This window comes from Ambystoma mexicanum, chromosome 8 (assembly GCF_040938575.1).
Source record: "Ambystoma mexicanum isolate Mex_15411 chromosome 8, UKY_AmexF1_1, whole genome shotgun sequence".
NCBI classification, from domain to species: Eukaryota; Metazoa; Chordata; class Amphibia; order Caudata; family Ambystomatidae; genus Ambystoma; species Ambystoma mexicanum.
The window spans coordinates 413,216,250-413,244,183 of record NC_090929.1 but is presented as its reverse complement, the minus strand read 5'-3'; the positions used below and the strand labels follow the sequence as shown (position 1 = coordinate 413,244,183).

General features: G+C 47.3%; 1 protein-coding gene across 6 annotated transcripts in view; it reads left to right on the top strand.

Annotated features, from left to right (window-relative positions):
* Positions 1–27,934, top strand: part of LOC138472013 (F-box only protein 6-like) — a 405,487-nt gene that overhangs the window by 255,563 nt on the left and 121,990 nt on the right. For all 6 annotated transcript variants that reach the window (XM_069609920.1, XM_069609921.1, XM_069609925.1 and 3 more), the window contains one exon: positions 2,664–2,790. In XM_069609920.1, coding sequence (XP_069466021.1) covers positions 2,664–2,790 — 127 coding nt within the window. The remainder of the gene's footprint in view (positions 1–2,663; positions 2,791–27,934) is intronic.

The window sequence follows — 27,934 nt, the reverse complement described above, 5'->3', positions numbered from 1 at the left end:
GTATCGCACTAACTACCGTGTTAGAAGGATTATTTATCCCGAAATTTGAAGCAAGATAACCAGGAGCAAACCCACCTCTCCTACATAAATCTTATGCCTCGTGGACAACATGCTCGACTGGGCTCTTACTTGAAAAACTCCCGCTAGCCAAAGAGCCTATTATTCTCAATAGAACGAATGTGCTGGCACTTTTCAATGCCATAGATTCCTTGAGAGGGATCAGTTCGAGTGACATTTAACAAGTGGAATGTGTTAGTGACCATAGTCTAGATTGTGTCGTGTTGCATATTAGATCAAAGATGATCGCTCACATGTTACTGACAACAGCTGACCAGTTGTTCGCATACAGCTATAATCTAAGGTTGATTTCCAAACCAAATGAAGTGTCATCACGGTGGAAGCACGCGGCCTGCCTGGAATAATAATTTAAGCAGAATAATGTCAACAGAGAGTTAGTTCATCGTGATGTTGCCAGGTGTCATTTGTTTAAAGCCGGTCAGTGAATAGGACGGGGGAGTGGCACGTGGCCAGTGATTCTATGACCTCCACTGTCCCCCTGTAGATACTGTTAACTTGCAAAACAATTCTCTTACAACATGTTTTCTTGCGTCTAAAGATCTCGATTCATCTGCTAGGGACACCAGCCAGGATTTCCTACTGCCTCAATACCATGTGTCCTCACTCAGGACCTCCCTGATAATCCAAACACTTGCAGTATTAACTACAATGGGGAAATACGCAAGGTAGCCCTTGTTTTCAGATTATAAAGTGCAAACTATAGCGCACGCAAAAGAAAGTATCCTAGCCTTAATATTCATCCTTGTTGATTTTAGGAATGTCTCTGTTTCCAAAGTCAATCCTGGCAAAACCGAGCATTTGACCCTGGCCCTTAGGCACCCTAGCTCACTGCACTGTTCATAGGGCACCCCCAAAATTGAAGTACCTAGGAGGGATTAGCATTACAGATAGAAAAATTGCATATATGCTGCTAATGTCCCAAATCTATTATGTCAATTGAAAAATCACTCGGTGGTTGGAGGCTTTACCTAGTTTCATGGTTCGACAGCCTCGCCACCACCAAAATGAAGGTTTCCTAAAGCTCCTGTATTACTTCCACTATCCTAGTAATCAGTCTACCCAAGAAGGACACTGGCGATCTAGGAAGTAGCAGCAATTAAAACCTCTGTGAAGGTTTGGATAGACTGGCGGGAAGACTCAATCCAACATCCTTCCCCAGTCCTCTGTTACATGAGAACCCTGCCTTTACCCAAGCATGCAGTCAAAGGGGCTTTGAGCCCTGGCCATCTGGCGGATGTAGATATGCAAGACATATGTTATATCACTTCCAGATTCAACACATCATCTTAATGTGGAGGTGCCCCTGCAGTACTTACAGTTACACTATTGGCTAGTCCAGACGGAAATGACGTTGTGTGACCAGACCTTTCGTTGCCTTTAATAAATGAAAGGGGCAGACAATGAAGCTCAATAACGGACTGATCAATTTGGTTATGAAATGGCCCCTTTCTCATTGTGGTGGCTTGGCGTACATACCTGGGAGTGGAACTAGTCGATACCAGATGGGGACGCATTTGGATCAGTGCGTACAAAGCTGCGGTATGAAGGCATCAGAAAGATCAGCATTAGAATATGATTTAAACCTGGTACTTAGTCCCCGACAGACTGAAACGCTTTGAGAAACTGGAAGTGGGCCTTCGTTGGGTGAAAATGTGGTGGGACAGGCACATTCATTCACTTGTGGTGGCAAGGCCCCAAGATAGTGAGGTTCTGGGCAGATGTCCTATAGGAAATTTGGGAATAATTGGCCACCATATTCCTGTAGACCACCAGTGGTGTGCCTTTTAGGCACACACATCTATTGGCCTGGTCTCATATGTGCTCCTAGCTGGCAGGCAGATGCTGACTACCTGAATTCCCAACCGTCTCTCAATTTAATGTCTAGAATATGAAAAGGTTGTCTCTAATTTTATGTGGGAAGGTTACATACTCCGGGCAAGGAGACGTGAAACCTTTCCTTGACTTATAGGCCTTTGTCCTTGACCACGTGAAGTCTCAGAATAAGTTGACATGTCCTTCCTGCCTGAGAATTGGGACTTTTGGGTCTGTGGTGTTGTCCTAGAAGTGGCCCTGTCTTGCTATCCAGGCCATTGTCCTCTGGTCTGTTAGTAGTGCGTGTCATATTAACTCTGCATAGAACATGTTTTCTTGATGTTGTATTCCTTTGCTTTCCTTTGTGTTTGAGGCTTTCTCATGCGGGTCAAGGGATGGACTTTGTAATGACGGGGTAGGGAGGAAAATTAATGACTGGGCCATAGTGCTCTCCTGTTATAAAGCCCGATTTTTCGTAAAGTGCTTGCGTTGTGTTTCCCGCCCTGTTTTGGAACTCTCAATAAAAAGATGTTTGTTTAAAAAAAAAGTAGTTAAGCAGTAAACTGAAAGCAAAAAAATCCTTACAGAATTTGCCTACCTTTCATGCCAAGAAAATACTTAATAACGGCATGTTGTCCTTGACAACAACCTGTCCAAGAAGGCGGCCTTAGGAATTCTACTACTTGGTTGCCATCCTCCGCCCTGTGCTGCTCTTCCGTTTCTTCAGCCTTCTCCGGCCCTCTCTAACAATCTCATTTGTCTTCTATTTTCAGAAGGTTTTAATTCCTGGCGAATCGATGAGGACGGAGGTGATAAATGGGCGATTGAGGAACTCCCTGGAGGTCATGGCCAACCGATTCCTCTACCAGACGTCAAGAAATACTTCGTCACCTCTTTCTCGTAAGGTGGTGCGGTGTCGAGTGGGTGGAATGCAAAAATAAATGACTATGCTTTGTAAATAGCTAGCTTGTCTATTTAACTTGGCAAAGTTTGAATTATCCTGAGTTGGGACAACCTAAGTGACCGCACGGGCCTATGCCAACAGTGTGCACCGTTCCCCATAATCACCAGGCATTCCCTATGCAGCAGTGTACACCGTTCCCTAGAATCACCAGGCATTCCCTATGCAGCCGTGTACACCGTTCCCTAGAATCACCAGGCATTCCCTATGCAGCCGTGTACACCGATCCCTAGAATCACCAGGCATTCCCTATGCAGCAGTGTACACCGTTGCCTATAATCACCAGGCATTCCCTATGCAGCAGTGTACACCGTTCCCTAGAATCACCAGGCATTCCCTATGCAGCATTGTGCACTGTTCCCTATAATCACCAGGCATTCCCTATGCAACAGTGTACACCATTGCCTATAATCACCAGGCATTCCCTATGCAGCAGTGTACACCGATCCCTAGAATCACTAGGCATTTCCTATGCAGCAGTGTACACCATTGCCTATAATCACCAGGCATTCCCTATGCAGCAGTGTACACCGTTCCCTAGAATCACCAGGCATTCCCTATGCAACAGTGTTCACCGATCCCTAGAATCACCAGGCATTCCCTATGCAGCAGTGTACACCGTTCTCTAGAATCACCCGGCATTCCCTATGTATCAGTGTACACCGTTCCCTAAAATCACCAGGCATTCCCTATGCAGCAGTGTACACTGTTCTCTAGAATCACCCGGCATTCCCTATGCAGCAGTGTGCACCGTTCCCTATAATCACCAGGCATTCCCTATGCAGCAGTGTGCACCGTTCCCTATCATCACCAGGCATTCCCTATGCAGCAGTGTGCACCGTTCCCTAGAATCACCAGGCATTCCCTATGCAGCAGTGTGCGCCGTTCCCTATAATCACCAGGCATTCCCTACGCAGACACCGATCCCTATAATCACCAGGCATTCCTTATGCAGCAGTGTACACCGTTCCCTAGAATCACCAGGCATTCCCTATGCAACAGTGTACACCGATCCCTAGAATCACCAGGCATTCCCTATGCAGCAGTGTACACCGTTCTCTAGAATCACCTGGCATTCCCTATGTAGCAGTGTACACCGTTCCCTAAAATCACCAGGCATTCCCTAAGCAGCAGTGTACACCGTTCTCTAGAATCACCCGGCATTCCATATGCAGCAGTGTGCACCGTTCCCTATCATCACCAGGCATTCCCTATGCAGCAGTGTGCACCGTTCCCTATAATCACCAGGCATTCCCTACGCAGCAGTGTACACCGATCCCTATAATCACCAGGCATTCCTTATGCAACAGTGTACACCATTGCCTATAATCACCAGGCATTCCCTATGCAGCAGTGTACACCAATCCCTAGAATCATCAGACATTCCCTTTCATCGGGGGTCGAATATTCTGAAGTGAGGGTTGCTGCTCTTTGAGATCTTTAGACGAAGGAAAACATGTAAGTGAAGTGAACTGTTTTGCAAGTTAATAGCATCTATGGGGGTACAGTGGAGGTCAGAGTCACTGGCCATGTGGCACGTGCCACTCCCCCTCCTATTCACTGACCGACTTTAAACGGATGACACCTTTAACTATCTCCAGGTAAATCAAAAGGACAGTAACATCACGGTGAACTCACTCTCTGTTGACCTTATTCTGCTTAAACTATTATTCCAGGCAGGCCACGTGTTGCCACCAGGCGTGGAAAAATGCAAATGGGATTTATTGTGTTTCTGGGAAGCTGTCTCTTTACGCCTTTACAATTCCTCATGAAGCTCCTTACCTACCCAGTTTTGATAACTACGGACAAACATGCAGACGTTGCCGTTGAAATTAATGTATATTGCTTTTTTGTCGCATTTCAAAACTATTTTGGCTGATGAAAATCCTTGCTAGGCAGTGGCTTGAGTGATATGTTATAGACTTTTTGACCGCTAGGGGTCTCATTTTCGTGTTAATGGTTATTTCTGGTTAGTTAAGTGTAGACCTACACGTAGGTTGCCGAATTGTGGTCGTTTGCACGGTGAATTGCAAAAGTGCGGGGGCATACAACACTGCTGGATGGCAGGCAGCATTTACAATGAATGAGCTCCGTAGAACGACTGCATTTGCGCCGGCATGCGGTCGCAAATGTTCGGGGTATTTGTATGGCGAAGAGCAAGGGAGTGGTGGAAACGCAAGTTGTGTTGCCCCCCCACCCTCCTCTCTGCATTACAAATGATTAAAACATTGGGTGTTGTGGTATCCCCGTTGTGGACCTCCTCACCCTCCTACATGGGACTCGCAACCCGCCGCAGCACAGGAAGAGACGCACACGGAGCTGGGGTGCAACACATCTTTATTGCTCGGGATCCTTCATCTAACTGCCCAACATGGACGGCCAACCCCGCCCCTATACGTACACGGGTCGCAGCCCGTGTGTAAACATAAACATAGGACTTCCGTCCAAACGATAAGGAAGTGAGGACATCACACCCTCCCATTACTAAACATTTAGTCCTGCTAGTTCATTTCCTCAATGAGGCGGTGTGGCTTTTTCCTCTTCCTAGCTGGTCGACCTTCCGTTCCTGTCGGAATATCTGTTCCTCTCTCGGGAGTCGCTTCTCCTTCGGAGTCTTCTCTATCTCCGTCATAGGGAGCATCCCATGGAGTGATATCGTCACTCAGGTTAGCGTCTCCTCTGGCTGGGGCTCTCGATACCCGCCTGAAATGGGATGAGTTCCTTGTTATTGTTCTCTGGTCTCCTTCTGCTGTGATGAGTGACCCTTTCTTGTGGATGATGATGAGAGGCTCCTCGCTAAACGGGGCTACATTTTTTCAAGGCTGGGGCTGACGTACTATCACCAAATCTCCCGGCCCCATGTTATTTGTCTTTGCTCGCCGTTTGGTGTCAGCTGCCTTTTTCATGACCTCCTTCATATAGGTGTCCTTTTCCCTCATTTCATCATCTCTCGTGTATTTCTCTCCCTCACTGGTCACATGGGGTATCCGTGTTCGTATTGTTCGCCCGAACATCACCTCTGATGGTGTTTTCCCCGTAGTGCTATGGGGAGTATTTCTGTAGTCTCTCATTAGTTGGTACAATAGCTTCTCGACCGGTTCTCCCGTGATTCGGGCAATTTGTGTGGTACGTTTGATGTTGCTCATAAAGCGCTCGACTGTTCCGTTGGCCTGTGGCCATAGGGGTGTCACTTTTCGGTGCTTGAAACCCATGTACTCAGCAAATCTCTGAAAGTCCTGGCCAGTGAATGGGGGTCCATTATCAGACTTTACTACCTTGGGCACTCCATATTTTGCGAACATCCGGTCTAACACTGGTATGGTATGATGGGCTGATGTGGAAGGAACTATCTGTAGGTCAGGGTACCTTGAGTATTTATCAACAGCCACCAGAATGTATTCTCCTCCTTCCATGGGCCCAAAATGATCAACAGCTATTTCTTCCCATGTTCCTTTGGGGAGTGTGGTCGTGCTTAGGGGTTCTGGGGAGGTGTGTGGTTTTACCAGTGCACAGGTGGGGCAGTCTTGTAATAGTTCCTCTACCGCCGTGTCTAGATGGGGGAACCATAGTTTCTGCCTCAGCATCCTTTTGGTGGCCACAATTCCCCGGTGCCCTTCATGAGCGAGTTCGAGTACCTTCTGGCGCAGACTTCGCGGTATCACTAGCTTTGTCCCTTTCAGCAGCATCCCTTCATCCGATTTTGCGAGTTCTTCTTTCACAGCTAAGAAGCATGTGATATCCCTCTTGACGTCTTCGTTCATAGTTTCTCGAATTTGCTTAGCGTGCTTCCATCGCCCTGTCTCTATGCATCTGCGGATAGTTTGTACCCCTTGATCCGTATTGGACTCACTAATGATGTGGTCATGTCCAGTCCTTGAGGTGTGTTGCTGTTGATGACATATCGTATGTACTGGTCAGCTATAGATGGTTCTGGTCCACACGCGTCCTTCGGGTGTCTCGAAAGGAAGTCAGCAGGGTTCTGTTCTTTCCCAGGTCTATGAGTGATGGAGAATTGATAGCCCTGTAGCCGGAGGGCCCATCGAGCTATGCGTGGAGGCATTTTCGCTTGAGGGTTGCCGTAAATGAAAATGAGGGCTTGGTGGTCTGTTACCACTACGAAAGGTTTTCTGTATAGGAACAAATGGAAATGTTCACAAGCCCACACTACGGCCAGACCTTCATTCTCCGCCTGGGAGTAGGCTTGCTCGGTCTTGGAGAGACTTCGACTGGCATAGGATATTATGTGTTTTTTGCTTTCTTCTCTGTCGTCAAGTTGTGTCAGGATGGCGCCTAGGCCTACGGGACTGGCGTCAACGATGAGTTCTGTCGTTCTTTTGGGGTCGAAGTATGCCATGTTCCGGGCGTCGGATATGCGATCTTTAATTGCTTGAAAAGCTTCTTGACAGTGTGGGGACCATGTGAATTCTGTGTTGAGTTTGATGAGTGCTCGGAGAGGTTCGGTAATGGATGCAAAGTCTCTTATATATCGGGTGCAGTAGCTCGCAAGGCCCAGAAAAGACCTGAGGTCTGATGTGGTGGCGGGTGGCGGGGCTTCTCGGAGTGCGCTGACTTTCTCCGGGTCGGGTGTCATTCCCTTTTCAGAGAATATGTGACCGAAGAAACGGAGTGTTTTCTTGTGAAACTCACATTTGTCTTTGTTTAGTGTGAGCTGTGCCTCTTCCAGAGCCATGCACACTCTTGTTAGTGTGTCGTCGTGTTGCTCTTGAGTTTGACCGAACACCAGGATGTCGTTGCTTTAGTTCAAGCAGTTGGGTACATGCTTGATGACATTGTGAATTTCTGTTTGGAAAATTTCAGCCGCGGACGACACGCCGAAACTTAGCCGCTTGTAGCGGAAGAGTCCTAGGTGGGTGGCGAAAGTGGTTATGTATCGTGAGCTTTTGCACAGTTCCAACTGGTGGTACCCTTTGTTGAGGTCCAGTTTGGCCAATACGGTGGCACCGTTTAGCAGATGTACCATGTCCGTTATCCTAGGGGCTTGATGGCGTTCCCTTAGTATGGCCTCGTTGGGCCTTCTCATGTCCACACATATTCAGATGTCTTGGGAGTCCTTCTTGGGTACTGGTACGATTGGGGAGACCCATGGGGTGGGTCCTTCCGCCGGCTCAATAATGTCTGGATCCAGCAACTTGGTTAGTTCATTTTCTACTTGTTTTTGAATGTTTATGGGTATTCCTCGATAGTGTTGAGCTATGGGTGGGACCTTGGTGTCGATGTGGAGTTCTATTTGCCTGTCCTTCAGCTTCCCAAGGCCTTTGAATAGCGATGGAAAACCTGTTCTATGCTTGCTGTGGGGTCAAGGTATTTGTGTACCATGAGACGGTAAAATATGTGTATTAGTCCCATTTCTATGGCTGCCTTATAACTCAGTATGCATCCGCTCTCCGTCGCTGCCTCCAGGACATGCATGGGTATCTTTTTTTCATGTTCTTTGTATCGGCACGAGGCCATGAAGAAGCCTTTGCATGCAAGCGGGGTCTTTGATCCATATGGAAAAATGAGTGTTCGAGCTGGTTGCAGGCGGGGGGCATTAGGTATGCTCTCGTAGACTTTCTCACTGATCACATTTACGGTTGCCCCCGTGTCAATCAGAAACTCTGCGGCCGTCTGATTTACTTGTATTCTGAGGATTGGGCTCTGTTCTTTTGCTGTGCTGTTCCCTAGAGCGTATAGGTATCCTTTCTTTCTTGGTGTCTCCTGGCTTCTTTCCAATTTTGGTGTTCTCTCATCCGACGATGCAATGGACACGCTGTCAGACTGTGACTGTTCAATGAGGCACCGTACGTATCTTTGTGGTCTTCTTCTTGTCCTGGGGAGTGGTGTCCTGTTCTCCCTCCATTCTCTCTTATCATGTCTTCTTTCCGTCTGTTCGTCGTGATGTTTGTGGCGCCCTTGTTCAGGGGCTTGGTGTGATCCTCGATGATGGCGGTGGGGTGTTATTTGATGTTGTTCCTGTTCTGGCATGGGCTTGTGGCTCCTTCCAGCCCCTCTCATCTTGCTGCGGAAAATCAGACACACGGCTTTGTAGTGGTCTTCCCCACCACACGCGGAACAGTTCTGTCCCATTGCGGGGCACGTCCCTTCGTGGGGGTATTCGTGTCCGCACCGGTAGCAGAAAGGATCACTGTTTCTTGCAGTCCCTTCCAGTTTGTTGAGACTTTCGTGTTTTCCATGGGTTATTTTTATGTCATCCAAACCTTCCACTTGTGCGGCTAGGGCCGCATCCGAACGCGCCAGCCGTAGGATTTCGTCGAGGTTGCGCGGTTGTTGTAAGAGTCTTTTGCGGAAGTCGGCACTTTCACACCCCACTATTATTTGTGACCTGAGGGCCTCTTCATTTGAATAATTATTGAAGTCACAGTGTTTCATTTTTGCTCTTAGTCTCATGACGAATGCGTCTATGGTTTTACCCTTTTGTTGTTTTGTGGTATGGAATACGTGTCGTTCATAGTCCACATTAGTGTGAGGTGTGAAGTATTCCGTGAGTGTTGTTTTTAGCTTGACGTACGTATCTATGTTGTCCTCTGGGATTTCTTCAAGAATGTCTCTGACATTTGGTCCTACGGCATGATTTAGAAGATTGAGTTTTTGTTCCTCATCTAGTGCGCCTGCCGCCTTCAGACATACTTCAAAGTTCCTCAGCCACCTCTTCCATCTTGAACCAAGGGTGCCAGTGTCAGTGAGGTCAAAATTTGCTGGCAGCTGTGTCAGGAGGCTGTCTGTCATTTTTTTTTGCCTTGTGCTGCTTGGTGTCACTGGGATGGTCAGTGAGTCTTCCTCTGAATTGCTCATGGAAGTGTCTCTGTGTGTTATTTGGCTGAGCTGAGTGTGGTTCACTTTGCAGCAGGGGCACTGTAGTGCCGGTTTTGTTTTAGTAGTGTAAGTCTTGGCGCTGTGGTGCCTTGTTGCCAGCAGGGATGCTGTGGTGCCTCTTCTTGGCGCGGTGGCACCTTGTTGCCAGCAGGGGTACTGTGGTGCCTATTTTTGGCACGGTGGCACCTTGTTGCCAGTAGGGGGTGTTGTGGTCCCTATTCTTGGGGCGGTGGCACCTTGTTGTCATTTGGGGGGGCTGCACATTTGGCCCTCGTGCGTGGTGTGATTTGTTATGGTTGATATTATGGAGACAGGAGGGGCTCGCTCTTACCCCTATGTCTTCCCGATCGTTGGAGCGGGAGGTTCGCGCCTCCTCCGCTCGTGCGAGTGTTGCCGTTGGCCGGAGCCAAGCTCCTCCCCTGCCCGGAGATGCTGGTGGCGGGGAGCTGACAGCTGCTCCACCCGCGCGGGGAGTCTCTGCTCCACCCGCTGCTTATTTTTTTTTTTTTATTCTTTGTGCTGGGCCGGGCCTCCGCAGGCGTTGCCGTCGGCGGGAGGATTTTCCTCCACCGCCCGGAATGGTGTTTACGCGGGGAGCCGGCAGCCGCTCCACCCGCGCGAAACACGCTTGCGCCGAATGTTCGTAGAGTGGGGAGCCTTCGTGCTCCACCCACCGCTATCGGCCCGCGTGCAATCAAAGTCCAGGCTCCCAGTGGTGACAGTCGACACACCACGAGCTGTGGACCGATGATCGCGGGCACGGCGGGAACTTCGTTTCCCTCGTCGCCAGTGTGGTATCCCCGTTGTGGACCTCCTCACCCTCCTACATGGGACTCGCAACCCGCCGCAGCACAGGAAGAGACGCACACAGAGCTGGGGTGCAACACATCTTTATTGCTCGGGATCCTTCATCTAACTGCCCAACATGGGCGGCCAACCCCGCCCCTATACGTACACGGGTCGCAGCCCGTGTGTAAACATAAACATAGGACTTCCGTCCAAACGATAAGGAAGTGAGGACATCACAGGTGTGATGTGAAAAGAGGTGAAGTCCTAAAAAAACAAAAGTGGGGGGACTCATTAACATACCAATTGAATGTGGCAGCACCAGAAATTAGCATATCAAGTTGCCCTTTGAAAAAAAGTGCGGGGACTGTACACTCGACTTGAGCCCTGGATGTGAATGGAAGGCGTAAAAGGCTTAAGCACGGAAGCCGCCTTCCATTTAGGCTAAGCCCCTCATGAAAATGAGTCCCTATGTGTCTCCGTTTTTACTCTAGATTGCAGCTGTCACTGGTTCCACTTTTGGTTTTGGCTTATGGGAGTACAGATAGGAGAGCTATGGAATGTGAGGAGGGCCACACAGCCTGTGGGGGGTGTTTGATAGTTAACCACTTATTCACCATGCCCACCCACTATGCGATCTACCCACATAAAAGACACCCTCCTGGGATCTCTTTAAACTAGCTCTTTCACGCAGTAATGTCATACTGTGTGGTTATGGGACTGTCATTGTTATAGTTTTCTGAAATGTTAATGGCAATATTGCAATTTCTGGTGTAATGAAATGTCTTAACCATGTGTGTCTTCAACTACTTAATTCATAAGCAAATGTGTGTCCTCACATTTGTTCCTTTCATTTTATTCCTGTTAAAAAAAAAGTGCATTGGCAAAGCCAAACCATTTTGGATCTTGTACAGGCATTCGACAGGCACTGCATATGCTCGCCCAGGGATTTGCACCGTATCTACTGTTGCTATTTTATGGCCTAAGGTATCCTGATGACAGTGCCCAGTAAACGCATATCTTATGCCTGCACATAAGCCAAAGCAGTTTGCTGTGGCAACCCTTTTTGGTTTAGGTGCAGCGGCAGGTGCAGGTTTTCAGGTCATTTGTAATTGTTTATTTGTATAGCGCTTATACACAAGTGAAGTGCTTCAAGGCGGGAAGGTAGCAAGGGAATACAGTAGTCATTCTTAGGCCTTGAGGTTTCCAAATGATCTAACGAAAAAGAACTAGCCCACTAGGCCTGAGGGCATTTCTCCTAGTGCAAGTGCATGATGGTACAGATGGAGATGGCTATGAGCGGAAAAACTGGCATGTGTAGATGCCAAGGGTATTTTAACTCTACTCCCACCCTCGAAATACCCACAGCTATTGCAGTGGCTATTTGTTGCTCAGCTCATTGCTCCCCCAAACCCGCCCTAAAAACACCCATCAATCATTATTATTATTATTTATTTTTATAGTGCAAAACTAGCCCGGGAACAACTGAGCGCTGTACAGACCATAGAGTAAAACATTGAAAGTGAGAATTTAACCAGTGAACATTTGTAATGATTATCACAGTATGATATATGCATGGGGGGGGTGCACAGGACAGCTGAAATCATACTCTGTTGCCAGTCATCGGTATCTCGCAGAAGCAAGTGCCCATGCAAGGTGCAGCTGTTTCTGGAAAGACTTTGCAGAGGCTTGTTATATTTCTGGAGGCTGTTTTCTAACTCTAGGCTCCAACCTGATACCAGCATGATGCTGCAGACCCAGTCCTCGCCCCACCCACCCAACTCTACCTAACACACACTCCCCATGCTTTCCTGAGCATCCCAGCCACCCATTCTAGCTCATCCCAGCACATACCCCACCAACACAATTCACCACAGCACAAAACTGTCCTCACACCTCCCACCACCATGACCTCACTGCATAATGCAACTAACCCATCCCACCACCCAACTTCAGCTAACCCACCCTAACTCATCCCTACACCTCAAACCATTCTCTCATACCCTCATCTCATCCCACCACCTCATCTCAGTCACTTGTCACAGCAGCATGTGACCGCACCCCTCCCATACTCCCAAGCTAAACCCACTCCTTACACCACCCATTCTCACCACCTCCCCTCCCTCCAACCACATCACTCTCACCCTACACCTCAGCACACCTCACTTAGTCCATCTCACCCCATCCACCGAACCTCACCTGCCCACTCCATTTCCTAAACCAACCTCACTCACCAACTCAACCTCAGCCTTTCAACTCCCCACCTCAACACACCACCTCTCCCTACCACACATGTCACCAGATCCATCCATTCACGGACCCATCTTCTGCTCTTCCCGACCAAACTCACCCACCCACATAACCACCAATCTCATCCCATCACTTCACCTCAAATATCTCACCCCAGTGAACCCACCCTACCTCATCCCTACATCTCAAACCGTTCCCTCACACCCTCATCTCACCCCACCAACTCATCTCATTCACTTGTCACAGCAGTATGTGACCTCACCCCTCCCATACTCCCAAACTAAACCCACTCCTTACACCACCCATGCTTACCACCTCCTCTCCCTCCAACCGCATCACTTTCACCCTAACACCTCAGCACACCTCACTCAATCTCACCCCATCCACTGAACCTCGCCCCATCACCTCACCTGCCCACTCCACCTCCTAAACTAACCTCACCACCTCACTTACCAACTCAACCCCACCAACTCGCCCCACCTCAAAACACCACCTCTGCATACCACACATGTCACCCGATTCACCCATTCACGGACCCATCCTCTGCTCTTCCCGTCCAAACTCACCCACATGACCACCAACCTCATCCCATCACTTCACCTCAAATATCTTACCCGAGATCACCCACCTACCCGATCCTATGCCACCACCTCACCCTGCCCAACCACATCCCATCCCCCATAATCCCACCACCTTATCCACCTCACAATCTCACCAACCCTTCACCATCTTGCTCCATTGCTCACACCCAGCTGTCCAATCTCAGCACACCACCTCAGCCAATCCGAGCATCCCAAACACACATCCTAGCTTGCCCGACCAAAACATTCACCCAACCTATCACCTCCCAACAGTCCACCCAGACACCCTAGCTCACCAAGCAATCCCACGGCTCACCCCAGAAATGCATCTGCTCATACAAACATAGTAGACCATCTCACCCAGATCGACTCAGCACAACAAAGCTTGCCCTAGCATTGAATCAACTCAGTACAAAACCCACTAAAAATGTTTTTCCCCAGCATGACATCCACCCACCCTAGCTTACCCCAGCACACCATATCACCCAGCTAGAGTGCCCCAGCAAATAGTTTTCACAGCAGTACCATTCGAGCACACCCAAACACAAAACCCACCCCAGCAACCCACCCAACTTGCCTATCGCACACCTGCACCACATCCGCCTTCCCTATCGCACACCTGCACTACATCCACCTTCCCTATCGCACACCTGCACCACATCCACCTTCCCTATCACACGCCTGCACCACATCTACCTTCCCTATCGCACACCTGCACCACATCCACCTTTCCTATCGCACACCTGCACCACATCCACCTTTCCTATCGCACACCTGCACCACATCCACCTTCCCTATCGCACACCTGCACCACATCCACCTTTCCTATCGCACAACATCTCAACACTTTATCCCATCCCATCGCCCACCCTAGGCCAGCACCTAAACAATCCCACCTCAGACAACCACCCATCCCACCCCAGCACCGCTCCCTTTCAAGGTCACCCCAACACATCACCCACCCACCCAAACTCCCCAGCACATAGCCCTACACAGCACCCCACCAAACCTCACAATATCACCCTGCTCCCCACCCCAGCTCTCCCAACAATCTGCACAGCCTGGTTATGCCAGAACTCCTCCCACCCCATATCACCCAGCTCTCCACCCATAGCACATCCCAGCACCACACTAGATCCTCCCAAGACCCCAACCAGTCCACATTGTCCCAGCACCTGAGAAACCCACCCTAGCACATGGAAGCCTCTCACCCACCCACCCTTCTTAGTCCAAGAAGACTAGCAATCCAGCCACCCGCCCTAGTTATCCCCAGCACCTCACTCACCCATGCTAGCACCCCTCCAAACACCCATTGCTCTCCTCGCCCTCCTACTAACAACCACTACAGCTCACACTGGCACACCACCCTCCCCAGATCACTCCAGTACTCCATAGCTCATCACAGGCAAAATAGGCACTATTTCATCCATCCATGCTAGCTCCCTTCATCATGCCACCCAACCTGGCTCAACTCAGCACCCCATTGACACTCATCCTAGCTCACACCTGCATATTGGCCATTTATCCTAGTTCACCCCAGCACCCGCAAGCCCCACTCACTCAGCTAAACCGAGCCCCGATCCCACTGTGGCTGAGCTGGTGTGGGTGGGGTTTGTTCAGGTGCTAATGTGAGTTATTCTGGCATGGGGTTGCTGGGGCAAGCAGGGCTGGGGGATGGTTGGGCTTTGAATTGTGCTAGAGTGAGCTTTCGGGGAGTTAATATTGTGTGCATGATGTTGCTGGCAGATGGATGTTGCTGGTTGGGGGTGGGCTAGGGTGATATGGCCTCTTCCCCCCACCCATTCATCATTGGCACCCAACTTTCACAGCCCACAAAGCACACCCCTGCAGCCCTCCAACCCACCGTAGCTCACCCAGCACTGCAGCCACCCTATCTCACCTAGTACTAGCCCACCCAGCACTCCACCCGCCGTGGTTCAGCCAGACCCTACCATCTTAGCTCACCCAGCACACTACCGACCACCCTTGTTAACCCCAGCTCCCCACTCACCTACCTAAGCTTTCCCTAGTAATCACCCATCCCATAGCATACTAGCAACCCTCAGCTCACACCAGCGAACACATTCTTACCTTAGCACTCCCACAAAAAACCCAGGGTGAGCGTAGATAGGGAGGGACTTGTGGGTTGGGCCGAGCTGGCACAGGTAATTCACCACAGAACTGGGAGGGTTGCGATTGCTGGGATGAGTTGGTTTGGGTGTCGAAATATGCTGGACTGTTGAAGGTAGGTGGAGTGTTGATTGGACCGGTGGCGGGGGTCTTAGGTTAAGCTCGAGTTTGTAGGGGGTGTGCAAAGAGGAGCTGGGTATTGGTGCTTGAAGGAGCTTTCCAGTTCCACCGTCTCAACTATGATAGCGTCTCAACTATGATAGCGTGGAACCATCATATGTATTCATTTATTTACCTGTAAAGCACAATGTTCCCAATAGTGTATCTTGGCGCATTGGTATTAACCAAGAGTTAGAGACGAGAAGGGGCGGAATGTTGACTTAGAGGTAGACTGGTGATGGGTACAACTTTTCAATGCGTTCCTAAAAGAAAGGTGGTCAATCAGCCAACGTGTTTGGGTGGAGAGAGTATTCAAGAGATTGCTGGCTAGAGCTGAGAATATCTATAGAACACCAGGGTACCCTGACATAATCAAGGAGAGCAGGGAAACAAACACATAAGGCACACAAATTCCATGATTACACATTTGTCTAACATTTAAACTTCTATTTGGAAATAACACCCTAAAAAAGGATTGTTGATGGTATGCAAACTAGTACCCTCCCACTTCAAACAATTAGACAAAACCCATGTCCTTACCGTGTGCAAAACATCAAATGGTTCCCTGTCACCATGAAGCTATATAGTAAAACGTTATTTTTATCCATAGTGACACATACAACATACATATTTTTATTAAATGCGGTTTAGTATCAAAAAATTAAACAAGGGTGTGGGAGCCACTCTACTGAGAACGAACATGGGTCAAATACTCTATTCTGTGGAATTCCTCTGACTCGAGAAGGTCTACAACCACGTTTTAGCTCACTGCACCCTTCACAGAGGAGAAATATCCATTTGCAGATCAGTATGGTCCCACCCACAAGGGCAGTCCAGCACCGAGATGCTAGGCAATTCTCCTCTGAACAAGAGTACCATCAGCAACCCCAGACACTTCTCTGTGAAAGTTACAGTCAGCTAGCACGTGGTTGTTAGACCCTCCTGGGTGAGAACCTACCCAGAGAACAGGTTATTTGGCTGTGTTCGTTCTCAGTAGAGGGGCTCCCAGACCTGTGTATATTAGTATCAAAAAAGTCTGCTGTTTATAAAGACATAACATATATATCAATATCAAACACTGTTACCGATCATTTGTATATAGAAAGCATTGTTTTGCAATGTGCTTTTATGTATAGAATAATGCAATTGACCTATATGAAAACATTTTCAGAGCTGTTTGTGTCTAATTAATCGTTTGAAGTGGGAGGGCACAAGTTTGCATACGGCCACCAACCCTTTTTTGAGGGTGTTATTTCTAAATAGAAACTTAAACGTTAGACAAATGTGTAATCAGGAGGAATTTGTGTGTCATATGGGTTGAGCTGAGAAGGCACTGCCATCTGTCCTGGTGAGAGGCTTTTCGTGGCACCAGCAGTTCTTTGTTGGCTGCATTCATTGATCTGCTTGGTGTGCGTTTTGGAACTTTTCGACAATGAAGGTGGAGCTATTACTATGATAGGCACAGTGGACAGTGAATAATGACCTACATTTGGTTCTCTCTAGAGCCAATGGAGAGTTCTAATTGCTGGTGAGATATAATCAGGGAGCCATAATTGAAAGATGTTTGGGCCTGAATTATTTTGTACTATCCGGAGTCTGTTGCCAAGGTCGATTCTGTTACAGTAGTTGAGACGAGAGGAGATCAATGAATTTACAATGGTTATTCTATTGTTAGAAGTGAAGAGTTGATGGTGTGACGTAAAGTCAGTAGAAAGAAGGAAAAAGCATTTAACTAATCAAGTGAAGATATTTGAGCATCAAATATGAGTAATTATATTTGTTTTGCCAGGGTACAGTTTGTCTGTTGGAATTCATCCATTCTGTAACTTAAGTCATACAATTGGTGAAGTTAGTTGCTGATTTGTTAAAGAATTCTTGAATTTTGGTTGAATCTGTATCATCTGCATGTGCAAAAAATCACAGGTTGAAGGAGCCTATGATGACTTTTTTCAGGTAAATGATCACTCAAAGTGTGGATAGTATTTAGCCCTGTCAGTCTTTGCAGGGTAGACTGTTTATTTTGATTGGAAATTGAGTAGTGCCACTGATTGAGTTCCTTATGACTTGAAGGATTTCATTCAGATTAATGTAAGGTTCGGAATTGGAGATGAAAGCGACTGTATGAAAGGTGCCCAAGAGTTTGAATAGGATCTCCTTATTCTAGCCAGCAGTAGGACACGCTTGGATCCCCTTCAATGGCAGAATCTTCCTTGTTGGTGGCGACGCTGATTATTGTCTTCAATGAATCGTTGTAGTTGGGCAATTATGGCTCTTTTGAGTAATGTTCTTAGGAAAGAGAGCTGTGGGACTGCGTCGTGGTTGCCTGGGACCGTATCAGACCAAGGCATGGTTTTTAGCAGGGGAGAGGGAGTACTATGTGTTTTAGTATTTTTAGAACACATCCTAAGAGGAGAGATGTGCTTATTAGTGTAAATTGGTCTTCCTGGATCATTTACACTATACGTTTTGTAATTTTCAGTAGATATAGGTCTTTTATGGTGACCTTTGCTTTGAAGTATTTCAATATTCCAGAAAATATTTCTTGGTTTAGGGAGACAAGGAGCTATATTGCAGCCTGGAGGCAATGTTTCTAAGGAGGGTATGATGGCATCTGGGTTGAGTTCTGCGGTCATCACAGTGATACTTTGTTGGCTGATGTTGATTTTTGTGAAAAATAATATATACATTTATTGGATAAATAAATGAAGGTTCTATTGCAGGTTTGATGAGTTTAGGATGGGCGTTTGTATGCCAGATGTTATCGCAGACATTAACATTTCTTTTGTGGTGTTGGCAAACAATGGAAGGCTGTCTTCGAAATGGTGTTTTTCGGCTTAGTTGATTTGATTTCTACAGTCGGCAACTTCATTTCTTTTTAGGACTTATTTGATTTGAGGGCAATATTAGCTATGCCATTTTCTTTCTAGCTGTTGGAGATCTTTTTTTTTAATAGAGCAGCTCAGGAATGTACCATATTTGTAATGGCGTTTGGTTTTGCTCATTTGTGTTTAAGCAGGCAAAAGCATCCAAGGCCAATCTAAGGCACTCTTGGAAATCAAGAAGGAATGAAATAGGATTTAGGCAAGATGTTAGCTGATTCTTTTAATTAGATGCAAAGGAGGGTTTGAGTTGGTTCTGGCAAGGAATAATTTCATTTGTGTGATTGTTTACATCTCTTATTCAGGATGTTAGGTTTGCTAGGGAATTCAATGTCGAAAGAGTTGCCATTTTTGTCGGACCATGGCAAGGTGCAGGGGGGGCAGATATGGAGGGGTTAAGACTGATTTTTCTGTTGAGAGTCTGGCACAGTGGGTAGGTCCTTGAACTAGTTAGGTTTGTTCAAAATCAGAGAAGCAAGATAGGAGGGATTTGCTTTCTATAAGGTCACTAGAGTCAATCTCTAGTTAAAGTCACCTAGGACTATTAGGTGTGAGTTGGGGAAGATTGTGTGGGTAAAAAGGTCATAACAGTTTTGAAAGAAATTTAGCTCTGATGATGGTATCTATACAATGTTTCCCGTCAGAGAGACCTTTCCCATGTACAGTGTCTCTTCCGCTGCTTTCAGTTTCCTAGATCTTCCATGGCTTCTTTATTAAGTGTCCCATTTTTTATATTCAGAAAGGGGTTAATTCACCCCTTTCTGACATTGGAGGCTTTAGGGTAACCTGAGCCCTTCGTCTGGGTGTGATCTAGATGCAGGATGTCCAGGATCCCATACCCCATAATTCACAGGGCGCAACATTTTTATTTATTTTATTGTTTAAAGCGCTGACCTAGCTCGAGAGCTGCAGAGCGGTGTACATGTTGTGGGTAGCCAGCATTTGGTCTGGCATATTTTAACAGTAGCACAGTACTGTGAGGTGTGGTATGTGCATCCATTTGGATTAGTCCTTGGTCAGGTGTTGTTGAAAAAGCCCAAAAAGTTTTTTTAGAGATTTGCAAAATTGGAGAAACGTGGCTGCATTCTGAGCCGATACCAGGATCGAGTTCTGGGGTGGGTTGTGTTGCATAAAAAACATTTTTCTGCGGGTCCTATCTTTGCGATCAAGTTGTGATTCGAGACAGTTTCTTGATTTGCTCTGCTAGGAGCATGTGCCTCCAAACATGTGGAGTTTAGCCGCAAGGTACTCTGGTGTTGTATTTGTGACTGCCTTGTAGGTGGTACATGCAGTCTTGAACTGTATTTTGGCCTGAAGACGAAGCCAATGTAGTTTGTGTAGGACAGGGATCATTTGATCAAATGTCTGAGCACCATTAATAAAATGTGCTGCAGAGGGGTGGGGGGAGTAGGGCAGCCAAGTGAGCAGCTTGAAGCCCCGTCATGAGTGCATTTCCCCCATCAAAGTGCAGGACTACAAGGGTTTGCACTAAAGGCAGAATTTCCTGCAGTGGATTGAAGGGATGATTTTGATAAGGGCAGAGATTTGGAACCAGGCTGTTTGGGCCTTCCTGGCTATGTAATTCTGGAAGGACAGACTGTCAAATTGTGAAGCCTACAGCTTTTGCTGAGTCTGAGAGTTGCTGTTCAAATCCTTCTAGGTTCACTTCATTGAGCCATTGTTGGACAAAATGTTGTTTAGGAGGAGGACCGATGAGGACAAATTCTGTTTTAGATCAGTTAAGTTTGAGGTAGGCAATCGACATCCAGGACTGGATGATGGCCAGGTAATCTGAGACGACTGATGTGCTGTGGGCTTTTTACTCTTATGTACAATTGAGTATCGTCTCCGTTTTGGTGGATGTCTATATCGGGTTCTTTGAGCAGTGTACCCAGAAGCTTCATGGAAAGGTTAAAAACGATCAGTGAGAAGATGGACCTTTGGGGGGTCTCCACAGGAGACTGGGAGTCTGTTGGAACACAACGTGTTCATCTGGACGGCCTGGTGTCTACCCAGTAGGTAGGACCTAAACCAGTTCAGCAAAGTGCCAGAGAATCCCATCCTGTTGGCGAGTAGGATGAGGATGATGTGGTGGTCGATCGTGTTAAATGTAGCCGAGAGGTCAAAGAGGACGAGGTGGCATTGGTCGCCCTTATCCATGATTTTCAGGGCATCATCCAGCACCTGAATGGTGGCTGTCTATATACTACACTTAGGGCACAACCCCAACTAATAGTCATTTAGGAGGTGAAGTTTGCTTGATTCTGGCAAGTAGTTGCATAGCAACTACTTTATCCAAGATTTTGCCAATAAACAGCAGGTTCGTAGTGGACCGGTAGTTGGCCAGGTCATCTGGGTCTAGGGTCTGTTTTTTCATTAAAGGTCGTATGAGGCCAGTCTTGAGGGTTTCAGGGAATTGCACCTCTGTGAGGGAGGCATTAATGATGCTGAGAAGTGCGTTGAGCACTATGCCGATCAATTGTTTCATGATGGAGTCTGTGATGATATCATCAGAGTAGGAAGTAGGTTTGAGGGAGGTGATTGTTTTTAGGAGGTCTCGGGGAGAAAGAGGAGAGAATTCGGTCCAGAGGGGGTAATCTGGGATCTGAGGTGCAGGGTGGGCTATGGATGTGGGAGATTGATTCGATGATCTGTCAGATTTTATAAATATTTTATTTAAAAAGTTGACTCTGTCACATTATTCCAGAGTTGCTGGAACCTCGGGGGTCAGTTGAAGGTTTGGTACAATGATTATTACTTCAAAGAGGGCTTTGCTCTTGTAACAGGCTGCCGCAACGGTGGTGGAGTAGTAAGCAGTTTGGCCTTGGTAATCGGAATCCTATGGTTTTGTGGAGGAATTGGAAGTTGGTGCGAACCCATGGAGGTGTACAAAGGGACGTACGGTTTGGTTTTAGCGTGGCTGGTTTTCATGGGGGCATGAAGTCAACCAGTTGCATAGCGTAGTTCAATAATTCTAGGAGGACAGAGGCATTCCCTGTGGTGGGGAAATCTGCAAAGTTTGCTTCTATCTTATTGACCGGGAAAGTTTGGAATGAGCAGTGCGGAATGAGAGGGCTTTTAGCCTGACCTTTGTGGACTGTGTGTGATCGTTAGTGAAATGGTAGCATGGTCAGACTAGTCGAGTGGGATAGGGTCTGCACAGGTGTTGAGGCAGGATGATCTAAAGTCTAAGTGTAGGGTGTTGCATTTGCTTTGCTTGGGAGAAAGTACAATTTGCTTCAGGTCCATGGATCTGGTACGTGCGAAAAGCATGCTACAAAGGTGGTTGTCGGTGTGAGACTAGGGTATGTAAAAATCTCTGAGAAAGACATTAGTTTGTGCTAATTGGGGAGAGGAGAGTACATTGGAGATGTTGGCAATGAAAGAGTCACTTCTGTGAGGTGGTCTGTAGGTGAGGTGGAAGGTGATGGATTCCTTGTGAGATAAAAGGGAATAGCTCCTTTGGATGATTGCCACTCCGCCTCCTGCCCTTCCAGGCCGGTCAGCATGTTGGCTGCAGTATCTTGGGGATAGGAGGACATTAAAAACATGGGGGAGGATGGGGCAAACCATGTTTTGGTGATAAACAGGACATAAAGTTTGTTGTACAAGATGAGGCTGGCAATATCAGTGTGAGCGACTGCTAAGTGAGCATTGATCAGCATGAGGGGTCAGGTGCATGTGTGGCCCATGGGTGTTGGATGAGGGGAAAAGGGCAATATTGATCAGGTTCGCTAGCGTAGCTTGCCAAAGCTGCCCAGGATGCTTAGCCATTCAAATCCTAGCAAGGGTGGATATAGGCTGTGGAGGAAGGAGACACATGTCGTTTGGCGAGTAGCCGTAGTCACGACTACTGTGTAGGTGAAATGCAAGATAGCGGGTCTGGCAATTGACCTGATTAGGCACGAACAGACACAAGCAAGTGAGAGCCTTGTCTTCGTCCATCCTTTACTGAGGATGCCGGTGTTGAGGACGGTGCCTAAGGGGAACTGGTGAAATAAGTGGTGGGTGGACAACTGAGTGGCAGGGCCTGAGGACATGACCAGCAGCCTCCTCAATGCTGTCTGCCTTGAGCTCGGCTGAAGCCCTTAAGTAGCAGCCTGGAAGGCATGGAAACCGGTAGTGAGCAGAGCAACTGAGTGGCACGGTGTAGTCACGAGATTAGCAGCCTCCTCAGTGCTGCCTGCCTGGAGCTGACCTTGATCCCTTAAGTAGCTTCCTGGAAGGCACGAAAACCGGTTGAGGGCGAAGCAACTGAATGTCAGGTGCAGGGCCATGGTAACTGACCAGCAGCCTCCTCAGTGCTGTGTGCCTGTAGGCCTTAATAAGCTGCCTGGAAGGCATGAACATTGGTTATGGGTGGCGAAAGTGAGTAGCAGGGCCTTGTGACTTGTCCAGAAGTCTCCTCAATGCTGTCTGGCTGGGGGTTGCCTTTAAACCTCAAAGGGGTGAGAACAGGTAGTAGTGGGCAGAGCATTGAAGTGGCAGGGCCTGGTCACGTGACGTGTGCAAACTCCTGTAAGCAGACAGATCAGTGGTCCTAGCGGGATAGAGCTCTGGAGTGCGGTCCCTGGGTTTTAACCTTGCCTGTGCTTCCTCTTTATTCCTCTACTCGCTAATCGCACAATAATCGCCCTAACCCAGCTTTGTTGCCCTCCCACTATCTGGTCCTGCCTAGGGCCGATTGGGCCTGCTTGAAACTTGCTGAAAGATTGATCTGCCGTCACCTTGGTCTCTCCTTTGCTGCCGGATGTTCTATAGTCTCTTCTCCTCCTTTATGACTCATACCCCCTCCTCTTGATTGCCTCTCCTTTCTACTTTTGTTATCCCTCTTTCTGATGTTTCCACCACCTCATTTACCTCCTCACCTCTTACCAGCTCCCCCTGCCCTCTCTCTCCCATTGATGTTACCACCTCCATCACTCTCTTAGCACGCTCCACCTCCTCCTGCCCTCCACTGCTCCGCCTCTGCAAGCGCCACTATTGCTCACAACCCCTTCCTCCAACACTCTCCAGCCAATGCCAAATTCGAACCTTCTGCTCCTTCAACCCCACACTGATCAACTGGGGCTTTATGCTTTTGAACTGTGTTCTCTCCTCTTTCATGCATTTAAAGTGTGTTCTCTCCTGTTTAATTTGAGACTCCTACTGAGGGTTTGCACCTGTTGCTGGTAATTGAGTGCTATCTGGGATTTCTTTTTATCCCTAAGTGTCTCTGGTGATGGTTTGGGTTTAAGAGACTGGACTAATCGATCTATAGGTGATAGGCCCTGAGAGCATAACCGCTGACTGGTTGACTTAAAGGCTCTGGTTTTGGTGGCACATTGTGAGAGGGTTAATCTGTTGCAATTAGTTTAGTCCATTCTGTTTGATGAGCTAATCATTAAAGGAATAGTGCGCTGAAAAATATTATTGTCCCGAGGGAACGGGCATGTGTTTTTAAGTATACGTTGATCGATCGTACAAGCACTTCCTATGCACCTTACCGTAGTTTTCGTCTTTTTTACACATGCAAAATCAGGCAGCAGGGCACGGCCATCTTGTGATAATTTTATCTGCTGCCGCATCGCCCAAGACGGACGGCCCTGGCAGCACTAAATCATATCCCCCGCCCCTGAGGCTGAACTCACCAAACCTAATGATAATCTCTGCCTACCTCCATGACATTACTGGGCAGCGTAGCCAAACGCGCCCAGTCATCACCTACGTGTTAACATTAGTTGACGCAGAACCCGGAATATTAACACACATCATCTCACAACACAGAGAATCCCAATTTTGAATATAAACTATACTTTTAAAGGAAATAGCAAAACTGTACAATTTGTAAAGTACTTTTATTTCACAATAAACACTCCGAGAACATCTGGTGATTGCCATATTCAAGCAAATGGGTAATGTTTTTCTTTGTTCTCAATCCACCAATGTTTATCGTGAGTCACCCGGTGTTCCTTTTGGGTATAAGAAGCGCTTTAGACGCACTGTGAATGGCAAGGCTTGGGCATCCGCTTGGCGCAAGGCCACTGTAAACGATGTCTGGTTGCTCCTTATCGCTGGTACCGCATAAGGGCAAATCGGGCCGTGGCGATCGACCCAAAAAAGCGTCATTGTGATCCAGCCATTCAAGTGTATCTGCAGCTGTTGGTTAAAAAACCTGTCAGTTGGTATCTGGAATCGATGACAATCGCAAAAAGGTAGGATGTAGCTGTTTGAAAACATAACAGAAATGTGTCTCAGTAGCATATCTTTATTACAATTTATCATTTTACCCATTAATTCGGCCCTGTGTTATAACTAATGATGAACACAGACGTGAAACAATGGGAACACAGAGAAAACAACGTAGAAAGTAGTCTACAATTAGCTTCAGAGGTTAGTGCTATGGAGTATGTTCAGCTCGAAATGGGATGCGGAAGCTGATGCTACAATTCGAAGAACACATAGAAGGCATTTTAATTAAATATTAGCGTTGAATTAGGCGTTTGTGGAACCTGGGAGAACCTAGTGGTGGACTACATGCATCTCGATGCTGGACTGCCCATGTGCCCGGGACAAAGACAAGTACGCACACAGGTTGTATTTGCATGTCTTTGCAATGTGCCACAAAGTACAACCCAGTACAATGTAAGCCAGCAATAACGGTCGGCTAATGATAAGTTGACTTGTTGGTCTATAAAATCGTCGAAAGTAAAACTTACATAATATTTGGCATTTGCATTCCCTCGGCGTAACGCAGAGACTCCGTTCAGATCAACGAATTTTCATAAAATGAAATTACATGTTCCTTTGTCCAGTTTTGGAATGGTGAACCTTATCATATTTGACAGTATTACACCCCTCCCTTCATTCATTCCTTTCGGAATCCTCCCTTTATTTCAAGGTCGAAAAACAGTTGAACCATATACTGTGTACGATGCATGGGTTTGCTCAGTTTACAAGCAAAAATTCAAAGCCGCTGACCTTCACTTAGAATCGGAGCCAATAGCCCTTCAGACCATAGTGGCATTAGAAATATTTTTCAAAAACATATGAATTGTTTGCTGCCATCCACCAATGGCGCGCCAAATTTCCAGTGATTTACTTTGTTCCTCTGGAGAACTTCGTACTCTCCCAGCGACTTCCACAGCCAGCCCACACCACCTGTCAGCTCAGCCCATCTCCTGTTCACATGGCAAATCACATAAACATTTTTCACAAGGAGCAAGGCTCCTGCCAGGCCGCTGTCCCCCGAACCCATGACCGCAGTTCTCCTTGAATCTGGTTTCCAGACCCTAACCCCGCACTACCTCAACCTATATATTAGAGGCCTATAAATTGCACACATGTGTTTGTACTATCCCACTTTGGGTCACTAGCGAGGTGAAGGGTGTGGGGGTCTTGCCCCTGAGGCAACCAGCGGGGGTCGGGATTGATAGCTGACAGGTCTGGCACATCAGAGCTAGAAGGGGGTGGAGTGACACATTTAGGACAGAATATACTGTGACTGGGGTCTTGTTTTATTGGAAGGCACTCTGGGGTGGTCAGCAAGGAAGGGTCACACTTCTGGTACATGAAAAGAATAGCTTTGGAGGGGCACAAGGTTGAACAAGCAGTAATTTTCCAGCAGCGGGGGTGAGAGGTGCAGGTGAACATTTGTTGAGATGGATAACAACTACAAGTCATGGTTTGGCCCTGACACACACAGGACAGTGATCTCGGAGGAAGAATTAAATTAATACATTCTTTGTTCGCAACATCTTGAGTCAGCGCATCCATGAGAAAGGGACTTGGGAGGTATAGGCGCAGGAGGAAAAAGGTGGGGGCTGCCAGTGCTCGCTGTTCATGGCGCTGCTGAGGGGGAGTGGAAACTTCGCAATGCCAGAATGCGGCTTAGTCCAAAGTTGGAGTCGAGGGTACACAAAATGGAGTCCAAGTGTGTGTGTAGCAATAGCCCCACCTCTGCCTATGTCAGGGCCTTCTTCCCCATGGCTGCAGAAGGGCAAAGGAGGCATCCCCCACGAGTGCAAGAGCAGGGTGTCACTTTTGCGTATAATGTATGGGGGCTGGGGGCTCAACCGACCCACTCAGTCCTTACATTAGCAACGACCCCCAACACATGCCACCATGACTATATTGGTCAGAGTGCACCTATTTCTCACCAACAACCCACATTGATGTACTGTTTTGCTCAGTCAGTAGTTCTTGCATGCTGAGTATCTTATCCAGCCTAGGTCTCATCCCTTTTGTGTGACGAGTAGTTATTCAGCTATTTGGGCAACTGTTTGGTAAGGCAACAGCAGAAACCCAAAGTTGCTTTCATGCGGTTAACCATCTGGCCCTCCCACGATCATCGAAGGTCCCACAGTCGTGCGATGAAACCGGGAAGTGTGAAAGCACAGCGTTGCATTGTATGGCATTCATAAAAATGGTACTTGTTGAAAAGAAAAATTGACAAAGAGGATAGATTTCAAAAGACAAATTGGATGCTTTATTTGGACACTTTATATAAACATTGTTGATCAAAAAAACAGATGGTGATCCTTTGAGCCTGGAAGTGAACTGTTCAACGAGCTCTGCTTTAGGTGGACAGGGCACGTTTGCAATGTTTTGTGGCAATGTATGTGTCCTCGGAACAAAATTGTGCGCGATTCCATGAGTATGTATGTCCAAGACAGTCATAATAAGATCTTCCCAAAATCGAATTCCATTTGCTTGTATATTGGCTTGACCACCCATTTTTTGCTTCTTTTCGTATAGGCCATTGTGTAGCGAAGCATCTCAAAACTTCCCACAGTCCTTGATTGTTCACGTCCTACATTCTCATTATGCGCTAATACCGCTAGTAATGTCCCATATTGCATCCCGTCTATGCCGAAATGCAATCTCTTGGGCCTGTACTTTAGGCACATATTGTGGAACACCTTCAAATCTCCGGTGTGAAAGAATTTGATGAGTCCCTTCAGATCTCTTGAGAGTTTTATGAAACACAATCTTCTCAAGAGCTTTGTGCGGAGGTGAAGATGGAATCAACCAGTTCTTCTTCCGTTCCTGCTCTGGTGACAAAGGGCCATGTGTACATTGGTGGAAATGTTGGTTTTCTGTCCGAGAGTTAACGTTGGAACCGTGGTGCATTACAGTTTTCTAGTAGAATTTCCACAGACCCGTCACAAGTTTTGGAGCTCCACCAAAGATGGTTGCTGAAAGACTGGGACCACTGTAAAATATTTTCAGAAACTTTTTTTTTTTCCTGCAGGTGAGATTTTTTTATGGATTGATTTGGCAACGTGCCATACATCAAATTGATGGAGAATATTTGGAAACTGCTCTCTCATTTCATGGCTATTGAAACGTGTCTGTCCGTGGCTATGAGGTCGAGTTGCATTCCCCTCGATTGGAGATCTTCCAGGGTTCTTATGAAACCAAGTTACTCCATGGCCACTGAGGATTTACATTCGGACATCTGCACGACCACCAAACTCACGATT